At 38.5% G+C, this 11170-nt stretch overlaps 1 protein-coding gene across 2 annotated transcripts; it reads left to right on the top strand.

Annotated features, from left to right (window-relative positions):
* The first annotated feature begins 586 nt into the window (after window positions 1–586).
* nr1d2a (nuclear receptor subfamily 1, group D, member 2a) lies at window positions 587–9511 on the top strand. 2 transcript variants are annotated; one of them, XM_051866214.1, is made up of 8 exons: window positions 587–849; window positions 3162–3368; window positions 3481–3569; window positions 5037–5181; window positions 5796–6364; window positions 6564–6749; window positions 6837–7047; window positions 8302–9511. In XM_051866214.1, exons 1-8 carry the CDS (start codon window positions 831–833, stop codon window positions 8496–8498), a joined length of 1623 nt encoding a protein of 540 aa, XP_051722174.1. In that variant the 5' UTR covers window positions 587–830; the 3' UTR covers window positions 8499–9511. The 2 variants fall into 2 exon arrangements, with proteins under 2 accessions (XP_051722174.1, XP_051722175.1); XM_051866215.1 differs by having other exon boundaries at window positions 592–849; window positions 3165–3368.
* Window positions 9512–11170: the final 1659 nt, after the last annotated feature.

Here is an 11170-nt window from a genome sequence, read left to right as displayed (position 1 = left end):
TTTATGAAGTAATTTGTAACTGTAACGGAATACATTTTTAAAGTAACCGTGTGTAACAGTATATGTACTGGATCGTGCATTATGTCTTAAAGGGTTCACCCAAAAATGAAAATTCTGTCATCACTTACTCATCCTCAAGCTGTTCCAAACCTGTATTGATTTCTTTGTTCTGCTGAACACAAAAGAAGATATTTTGAAGAATGTTTTTTGACTTCAATTTTTTAATAGTCAATGGTGCTACACAACTGTTTGGTTACAAACATTCTTGTTCAGCAGAAGAAACAAATTGTTTGGAACAACCTGATGATGAATTTTCATTTCTGGGTGAACTATCTCTTTAAGTGAATCTTTTCTGTACTGCTGACTCGCCTGCCTAAAAAACTACTAGCTGGTTTAAAAGAATGAAAGCTATTAGTCCATGATGCTGTTCTGAAATGGGGACTGGCGGTGTTCCAGAAAAACATCATGTTCCCAGAATCGCGACTCACGTTGTTGTAGCAGTGGGTTCGTCGGCGCGGGCACCGCCTCTGGACGGATGAAAGTGTGTCACTGGGTTAAAGCGAGTCGAGCTCGCGCACCGAGGGGCGGAGCCACTTTTACGGAAACACCAACTAGAGAACATTCAGTTCTGAACGCTCGTGCGCAGCCTGGGAGTTCCGTTCCATTGTGCGTCAACGCTCGAGAGCTTCAGATGAACACTGAAGGATCTGAGCAAACACTGGATCTGATCTGCTCGACACACTGCACGTTACACATAAAGCGGTCAAGCTGGAATTATTAGGCTACTGACAGACTGAATTATACATATTAAGAGTCTGAAGACTGAAAACATGCAATCAACAAAGCAAGGTAAGACACGTCTTCATTATGTTTTTAATTCATAATTTTATGTATTACGTATTTAACATGGTTAGGAACATTACTCTTGTTATTTGAAGAAGGGAAAGATGTTTACAATTGCAATGTTTTTACCGCGCTACAGAGATGGTATCAGATGATGTTTTGATATATAACACAGGATTTCCAAAACCGGCAAATATTAAGGAATAAGTATGTCATTTTTAGACATATAAATAGATGTAGTTCCTCTCAAATGTTTTAAATAGCTGTTTTGAGAAGTAAAAAAAAAATTAAAATCATTTTACTCAAAATCATTCATAATAGTATGTGTCGTTTGGACCATTGCTGTTGATATTTGATTAAGAAATTAATTAATAGCATTTATTGTTGTTTAATCTACATTTAAGCCATGTTGTGAATAATTTTTTTATGATTTGCGTGTAAAATTATTTTAAAATCTTACCTTTGACATATTATTGAAGCTTTAAGCTTCTTTTACTATATCACAAAGTAGATGTGCACGTCTATTCTATTCTATCTTGTGATTTAAAGCACCTTTGACATGCTTTCCATTGCTTGCATTACACTGCTGCAGCGGAGTGCGCGTCAGGGTATGTGGGTTAGGAGTGCCCGTGATGTCACGCGCACACAGTACTCCAAGTACTAGAAGGCTCGAGCTCACATGGCTCTCGTAGCCTAGCCATGTGCATGTGTGTACGAGGAGACGGGGCTCTGCGGCTGATTGGTCGTGACGTGCCCAATGCGTAATCTCTGATTGGTGGAGGCGAGGCGGTTGCATAATTTAGCACACTGCCCTGACGCGAGACTCTCTGCAGTACCACGTGAGGGAGGCAGTAGACAGCTAGTGACCTAGATATGCTTCCCGTACAAAACACGAGAGGTCCACGTGTGGGTGGGTCTGAGAAACTAAGGGTTATTGCTGTTTAGGTAACCTCCCTTGTCCGTTTAAAAACCTCTAGCACATTTTTACTGTGTTTGTGAAGGCACAGCCGGTTAGTGTAGAATAAATACATTTATGCTTCATGTTCTGATTGAACAGGTAACTATTAAATATAGTGTACATCTTTGACTGATGCTTTGCCCAATAGAAATACAGTGATGGTATCAAATTGTTCTTTTGACATACTTTGATACTCTATGATTACCATATACATATACCATGGTAGTGCTACAGTCTATAGTGTAATTAAACAATGCTATGCCGTTTCATTCATTTAAAACAGTCATCATGAGCTGTCCAAAAAAAAAAAAAAAAAAAAAAAGGAAATTTATCCAACATGTGCACTGCATAAGATTATATAATTCTATAATTGTGTTAAGCATTTTTGTGTGACTTCTTCATACCATTGATGTTAGTTTACATAATGCAGTCATCCAATACAGTAAGTGAATGAAGCTTATTTCCGCCACAGAATGGAAAAAAAATAAAAAGGTAACTGTGGCTTTTTATCTCACAGTTCAAACTTTCTGTTCAGAGAAAAAAGCTCAGTAAACTCAGAATTCTGAGATATAAACTCACAATTTTGAGAAGAAAAGTTCAAATTGTGAGATAAAAAGTCGTAATTACCTTTTTAATTTTTTTTTTTTTATTGTGGCGCGAACAAAAAGTCAGAATTCTAAGATGTAAACTCAGATTTTTAAGATGTAAACTCAGAATTCCAAGATGTAAACTCAGAATTCTGAGAAATAAAGTCAGAATTTCAAGATGTACGCTCAGAATTCCGAGAAATAAAGTCAGAATTCCAAGATGTAAACTCAGAATTCCAAAAAAAATAAATTCAGAATTCCATGATGTAAACTCAGAATTCTGAGAAATAAAGTCAGCATTCCAAGATGTAAACTTGGAATTCCGAGAAATAAAGTCAGAATTCCAAGATGTAAACTCAGAATTCCAAAAAAAATAAATTCAGAATTCCATGATGTAAACTCAGAATTCTGAGAAATAAAGTCAGAATTCCAAGATGTAAACTCAGAATTCCGAGAAATAAAGTCAGAATTCCAAGATGCAAAATCAGAATTCCGAGAAAAAGTCAAAATTGTGAGATGTAAACAGAATTCTGAGGTTAAAAAGTCTGAATTGCGAGATAAAAGTAGCAATTTACCTTTTTTATTCAGTGGGGGAAACAAGATTCCATAAAAATAAGAACATCTCCATTAGACCAGTAGAACAAAATTTCCAATTTTTCTCTTTAATCTAGGAAATGCATATTTGCATATCAATGTGTGCATGTTTTGTGCTATGCATAACTGCTTATTTTTTTTGGTGCATTTTTAAAAACGTCCCTCTTTTTATTTCCAAGGAGGCGTGATAGCCTACGTCTGCTCCTCAAGCTCCGCCCCCAGCCCCGAGACATTCATGAGTGACAGCTCTAACAGCCGCTCCCCATCATCCTCCCCACCTCTGCCCACTAAGCCGAGCCGTATCACAGACCTGCCCACCGCTGGACTGCTGTCGAAGCGCCTTCACCCACGCGACAAGACCCTCGCTGCCAAGAGCGGCATCACCAGTGAGTTGAGATATATGCAGCAGAAGACTGCCAAGAACTTGTGCTGAATCAGCTTCTATATAGGATTCAACTGTTATTTTGAATTAATTTTATTTACATGCATATTTTCCAGAGCTTAATGGAATGGTGCTACTGTGTAAAGTGTGTGGAGACGTGGCCTCGGGCTTCCACTACGGTGTTCATGCCTGTGAAGGCTGCAAGGTAAGGAATTCTCTCAGGATCAGCTAACACTTTGGGTCTGTTCCAAAACCTAGTGATCCACTCATGTACAGGTGAGGCAGCATTTTAAGGCATCATTGGCACACTCACAACGTGAAAGCAGATCCACAATGTAGAACCTTTCAGCCAAATTCTAGAGCTGATTTGCATGCATACTTCTAAATCAAGTCAAGTCAAACTTGATTTACTTTGCAGAGAATGCAATCCCAAAACGCACCGTTTAACCCTTTATTTGTGCGTCGGTGCAATATATTTTTTATGCTTAGCTTAACAACATGCTAAAAAAAAATGAGTTTCTGAGTTGCTGACTATGTAGAGAGTAGCTCAGGATGCTCACTAGGATTTGGAACAGACCCGTAATATCACCAGACATGTCATTTAGGCACTATTATGATTTTTAGTATTTTTCTGAAATAGATTTTTTCTGTTTTCAATTTAAAGGTTTAGTAATATTGTTGTTTTTATCATTTTTAGTAGTTTTTGTTCTTTTTTTAAAATATGTTTTTATAGTTTTTATAATTTTTTTTTGTTGTTTTAGTACATTAAGTGAAACTACATGAAAATGAGAATTGGCAACTAGCTGAAATAAAAAAGTTTATATTTTTTATATTTTATTTTATTTCTGTTAATGCTATTTTTATTTCAAGTACCAAACTTTATTTTTTATGGTTTTAGTTTTACTTAACTATATGGAAGCTTGTTTCCGCCATGAAATAAAAAATAAAAAAGGTAAATGCGACTTTTTATCTCACAATTCTGACTTTTTTTCTCACAATTGCGAGTTTTTATCACGCAATTCTGACTTTTCTCAGAATTGCGAGATATAAAGTCAGAATTGCTAGTTATATAAATTATAAGAATTACGTGATATAAAGTCACAATTGCGTCTTATAAAGTCAGAATTGCGAGATAAACATTTCTGAGAAAACGTTAGTCTTTTTTCCCTCACAATTGGACATTATAACACACAATTGTGACTTTATATCATGCAATTCTGACTTTATAAGACGCAATTGTGAGTTTATATCTTGCAATTCTGAGAAAAAAGTCAGAATTGTGAGATATAAAGTCAGAATTGCGACTTTATATCTCGCAGTTCTGACTTTAAAACACGTAATTCTGACTTTATAACTCGCAATTGTGAAAAAAAAAAGTCCCAATTACCTTTTTTTTAATTATTTATTGGCGGAAACAAGCTTCCATTACATTAACCCTGGTTAACGTTAACTAAAACTATTAAAATTCACTGAAATAAAGCTGAAAATAAAATACAAATATTAGATACAAAAAAAAAAAAAACTTGAGTTGACAAATGTTGACTTTGCAGCTACTAAATTAACTATTAGTTAAAACAAAAACTGAAATAAAAAAGCTATATAGAATTACTTAAAAAAACAAACTAATAAAACTGCAAAATCACTAAAATTCAATTGAACTGATTATTTTCAGGGCTTCTTCAGAAGAAGCATCCAGCAGAATATTCAGTATAAGAAATGCCTGAAGACGGAAAGCTGCACTATTGTGCGGATAAACCGCAACCGCTGCCAGCAGTGCCGCTTCAAGAAGTGTTTATCCGTCGGGATGTCGCGAGACGGTGAGTTACAAGCATATTCTCCTTCTTCCTTATGAGCTCAAGCTTTTGTGATGTTGACCTTAGGACTTGCACAACTACTTTTATACTAGTCAAGCAGAAAAAATGTTCAACGTTTCTTCTTTGTGGAAGAACTAAATGCATTGAATCTTAAAGAGATGTTGGTTTTGTTTTATTTTGGCTCTACTAGAACAGGTTTTTCACGCTTGAATGTTCAAAAAACATTATTTTCCTCATATTCTCCATTGTTCAGCTCCTCTCTTCCCAGTCTGTCAGTAACGCTCTGTTTAGTTCCTGTCTCTATGAAGCCCCTCCTTCTAAAAAAGCACAATGTGCTCTGATTGGTCGGCTGGTGTGTTGTGATTGGTGTTTGGGAAATGTCTCGCCCCTTACCATAACCGCCAGTTTCAATACACTACTAACTAACTCAACCAGGCCCCGCCCCTTTATTCTGCGTATGAATTATTTAAATACGGAATATTGTGACGTGTTCGTTCCCGGAAGAAACCTCAAAACTACAATGGAGTCCTTTTTCATGCTCAAACAGCAACATTACACACTAATAACTTGCAAAAAAGCATAATAGGACCCCCTTTAATAAACAATCTGTCTTTCAGCTGTGCGATTCGGACGCATCCCCAAGCGGGAGAAGCAGCGGATGCTCTTGGAGATGCAGACGGCCATGAATAACATGATGAACAACAGTCAGCTGCAGCACGTGCTTCACGGCGCCCAGACCGTCCCGTGCGCCATAGAGACCAGCCAGAGCGACTCCAGCTCCTCTTCTCCGTCGCCGCCGGATTCGCCTCGGTCCTCGTCGGATCTCTCCCGGGACTCGGAGTCAGTTGTTCCCATGGACACGGCGTCGTCCTGTTCGTCGGACAGCGGAGAGGAAGACGCGGCGAGCAACGGACGCGTTCCCCGCGAGGACCTGTTCACGTACAGCTCGTCCGTATCTCCGGCCAGCTCCGAAACGCTCAGCAGCACCAGCAAGGAGGACGAGGAGCCGCAGCGGGAATGCTGGAACCGCTGGAACGACAACCAGAGGCGCTCTGACTGCGAGGGCGGCCTGAAAGGACCTTACAGGGAACATGTGACCCAGCAGTGCACCCGTCAGCCAGAAAACTTGCCTTACCACAGGAACAGCATGAACAAACTCCAGACGGGAGGAAACAGAGGACATCTGGTTAGTGACCTTCTGCTGTTTATACATCAATATTAGCAATAATAACTTAGGATCAGTGTTGTTATTGTTAACTAAAGCTGAAACTATTAAAAATAGATTTTCTTAATCCTTATCCTTCTCCTAATTACACCGTGTGCCATTTTAGCACAAATTCTGAATGTGTATCTGGTCTAATTTGACTCTGTCTGTCTTCTCTCAGGTATGTCCCATGAGCGTTTCCCCTTTCGTGGACCCCTGCAAGCCCGGTCATGAAATCTGGGAGGAGTTCTCCAAGAGTTTCATCCCTGCTGTACGAGAAGTCGTGGAATTTGCCAAGCGGATCCCTGGCTTCCAGGACCTCTCCCAACACGACCAGGTTAACCTCCTCAAGGCGGGAACCTTTGAGGTAACGCAACACAAGTCCTGACGCATTTCGGACCGCAGAAGCCGTCCATCAGACCTCTAACGTTCTCCTCCATTTCCCTCCGCTCAGGTTCTGATGGTGCGCTTCGTGCCTTTGTTTGATGTGAAAGAGCGGACGGTGACCTTCCTCAGCGGGAGGAAGTACAGCGTGGACCTGCTGCGCTCCATGGGTGCCGGAGAGCTGCTCAACTGCATGTTCGAGTTCAGCGAGAAGCTCACGGCCCTGCAGCTCAACGAGGAAGAAATGAGCCTCTTCTCCGCCGTGGTGCTGGTGTCTGCAGGTACGGCATTCACAAACATATCCAGATAATCATCATAAGCCTGCAGCTTTAAATATTATTATTAAATTAATTTTAATTGTTATATACATTATTTTAATTATTATATATATTATTTAATAATATTATAATAAATAATATATTTAATAATATTTATTTTTTAATGATTTAATTTACAATTCATGAATTATATTTATTTTAAAAATAAAAATAAATTTTAGACAATTTCTCCCGCTGCAATTTTTTTTTTGTTACAAAGCTATTATTACACAGCACAAAATATTATTATATAATAAATATTATTATAGGTTAGATGTAATTATATTTAACTGTTTCTTGATACAGATTGGTTTTGCTTTTAATAATTAAAAAATAATCTTAATAATTCTTATAAATTAACTTTATTATCTACATTTAATTTTTTGGCATGCTTTTGCAGACCGGCCATCAAGAATGTAAACAGCACATAACAAAATGACTAAAATTGAAACTAAAATTAAAGTTAAAAATTAAAATATAAAAATAAAAACTAATTTAAAAAAATTAAAAGTGCATTAGACTTGACTTTTTAAAATTTAAAGGAATATAAATTATTTTTAATAATATTTTTATTTTATTTTTTTATTTTTCAAAATTATTTAAGTACATTTATAGACAAAAACATACATTTAACATAAACAAAGAATAAATTTTTGCAATTAATTTATTATTCACAAAATATTTATTTTTAAATTATAAATAGTTATAGGAAAAAATATATATTTAATATAAATAAATGTATGCTATTAATTTTTTATTTTTAAATTATAAATACATTTATAGAAAAAAATTAAACTTAATATAAATAAAGAATACATTTTCACTATTCATTTATTATTTATAAATTATTTATTTTAAAATCTATAAATACATTTATAGACAAAATATAAATTTAATGTAAATAAATAATACATTATAATATATAGATATTATTATATTTAATATAAATATAATTATCATTTTTAAATTATAAATACATTTATAAACAAAATATACATTTAATATCAACAAAGAAAACATTTTTGCTATTAATTTATTATTTATAAATGATTTATTTTAAAATGTATGAATACATTTATAGACAAAATATTAATTTAATGCAAATAATACATTTATGCTATTAATTTATTATTTCTAAATTATTTTTAAGCACACAAATATTGGTTTTAAGCATGCAACTTGCGTCTAACTTGAACATTTTTTTGCGTGCCTTTGCAGACCGATCGGCCATCGAGAATGTAAGTGGCGTGGAGGCCCTGCAGGAGACTCTGATCAGAGCTTTGAGGAACCTGATCATGAAGAACCACTCGAACGAAGCCGCCGTCTTCACCAAGCTGCTTCTGAAGCTGCCTGAACTGCGCTCGCTCAATAACATGCACTCCGAGGAGCTTCTAGCCTTCAAAATCCAACCTTAAAGCCAACGGAGCTTCCCTTTACTCTCTGTCTGACCAATCTGGGTTGTAAATCTTACTCTTGAATGTATTTAACAGGCTTTTTTACTTCGTTTTGTGTATAAAGATGCTTTGAGTTGAAACTTTTAAGATGGTTTTAAAGCGATATTAGATATCATTGTGATTTGCTCATTACGCACAAGCAAAGGTTGTCTACGTTTCACACTTTTTGGTAAAACACTAGACTCTTCCTCAGCAGCATATCGTCTTTTCATTATGTGCAATAGCTGCTAACGCATGGCTATTTGTATAAGAGCAGCTTTACGTCGTATCTTGTCCATAAGAGTATGTCTTCTTTAAAAGATTATGTGTTGTGTATATATATATGATGTCATTTTTTTCTGAATGTATGTCTGTTTCTAGCAGCATGTTGGCATCGTTTTAACCTGTATAACAGGGCAATGTTTTTGCACGAGGTGTCGAGGAACAGATGGGGTTGCGCGTGCATTCGGCTCCCCTGACACCATAATAACGGAGAGGATTTATGAGCGGAGTCTCTTTAAATTATGTTTTTATATAGACCACGTACAGAGAGGTGTTATAAGTCTTCCATTATGCAGCGGGATACGTATAGTGGACGAGAACAAAAGTATGCTTCGTGCACAAGTGAAAGAGATGGAGTTTATTTATGAATCTTTGTATAGATTGCCTTATCACTCTTTGCCACATCTACGGACATGGGGAACATGTTTTTGTTTTTCTTCTCCGGTGATAATCGCAGAGCAGGGAAACCATGTTAAAATCCCAGTTATTTTGGGATGCACTGCTCCCGGTTTACTCTATGCATATGGAAACAGCTTGACAACATGGACATTTCTCAGCCTATAGCCAATAGGAAATGATGTACAACTCCCTTGTTCAGCTCTGGTGTGTCCATGTTTTTTGTTTCCTTATAAACGACAGTGCAGTATGTATAGTTGTGTATATCTATTTGAAATATATCATTATAAAGTAAATCAATAAATATTTACTTGTCATTTGTTGTCATGCCTCTTTATTGCACTTCATATCTTTACCCACTAGAGGACACTGAAAAGCCATGATGGGCTGTGAACGTACTGCTATTTACTGAATAGAATAATTTATTGAGAAACACTGTTGATATTTGAAATCAACCCAAACAAACACACCCCCTCCCTTCACTGCTCCGCCCCAAAATGCACAAACACGCAACGCAGGAGTGGCAACAGCAAAATGTTACTACAATTTCAGTGTCTGTTTTCAGGCCTTCCCTCTTAGGTCTCTCCAGCGCTGGAAAGCTTTTGTAATATTAACGTGGGTCCTAAAGCGCTTGCCTGATCATAACCCTTTTTTTCCCAGTGATATTCCTTCCTAAAGCTTTTCTCTTTTTTTGTAATGTCTCTCAGCCATCTCTCTTTCTACAGTCTTTCTTCAAATCTCCCTCTTGCTCACTCCTCCCTCCTCCCCTATCATCCTCACTCCTCCCTATCATGAGTAGACTGTTGACTGTTGACTGGCTAACTATCCTCCCCTATCATGAGTGGACACGCCCCCTACTGCTGATTGGCTCACTCTATCTCCTCCCCCATCATGTGTGGACATGCCCCCTACTGCTGATTTCACTCTATTTCCTCCCCTATCATGAGTAGATACGCCCCCCTACTGCTGATTGGCTCACTCTATCTCTTCCCCTATCATGAGTGGACACGCCCCCTACTGCTGATTGACTAGGACACGCCCCCTACTGCTGACTGGCTCACTATATCTCCTCCCCTATCGTGTGGACACGCCCCCTACTGCTGACTGGCTCACTATATCTCCTCCCCTATCATGAGAGGACACGCCCCTTCTGCTGATTGGCTCACTCTCCTCCCCTATCATGAGTGGACACGCCCCCTACTGCTGACTGGCTCACTATATCTCCTCCCCTATCATGTGTGGACACGCCCCCTACTGCTGACTGGCTCACTCTATCTCCTCCCCCATCATGTGTGGACACGCCCCCTACTGCTGATTTCACTCTATCTCCTCCCCTATCATGAGTGGACACGCCCCCTACTGCTGACTGGCTCACTCTATCTCCTCCCCTATCATGACTGGACACGCCCCCTAGTGCTGACTGGCTCACTATATCTCCTCCCCTATCATGTGTGGACACACCCCCTACTGCTGACTGGCTCACTCTATCTCTCCCCCCCCCCATCATGTGTGGACACGCCCCCTACTGCTAACTAGCTCACTCTATCTCCTCCCCCATCATGAGTGGTCACACCCCCTACTGCTGATTGACTAGGACACGCTCCCTACTGCTGACTGGCTCACTATATCTCCTTTATCACTATATCATGACTGGACACGCCCCCTACTGCTGACTGGCCCACTCTATCTCCTCCCCCATCATGCCTGGACACGCCCCCTACTGCTGACTGGCTCACTCTATCTCCTCCCCCATCATGAGTGGTCACACCCCCTACTGCTGATTGACTAGGACACGCTCCCTACTGCTGACTGGCTCACTATATCTTCTTTATCACTATATCATGACTGGACACGCCCCCTACTGCTGACTGGCTCACTCTATCTCCTTCACTTATCATGAGTGGACACGCCCCCTACTGCTGACTGGCTCACTTTCAACAGCGTTTCTACAAATCAACCTCTCACAGCCCTGTCAA

The sequence above is a fragment of the Ctenopharyngodon idella genome, chromosome 16, assembly GCF_019924925.1.
Source record: "Ctenopharyngodon idella isolate HZGC_01 chromosome 16, HZGC01, whole genome shotgun sequence".
Classification (NCBI taxonomy): Eukaryota; Metazoa; Chordata; class Actinopteri; order Cypriniformes; family Xenocyprididae; genus Ctenopharyngodon; species Ctenopharyngodon idella.
Note: the sequence above shows the minus strand (reverse complement) of the source record. Positions and strands in the feature narration are given on the sequence as shown.

Excerpts from the sequence above, each read along its gene's own strand:
- nr1d2a (XM_051866214.1), top strand. Across the intron at positions 6,365-6,563 it reads GAGGAAACAGAGGACATCTG|GTATGTCCCATGAGCGTTTC; the intron begins GTTAGTGACCTT and ends GTCTTCTCTCAG. Across the intron at positions 6,750-6,836 it reads TCAAGGCGGGAACCTTTGAG|GTTCTGATGGTGCGCTTCGT; the intron begins GTAACGCAACAC and ends CCCTCCGCTCAG.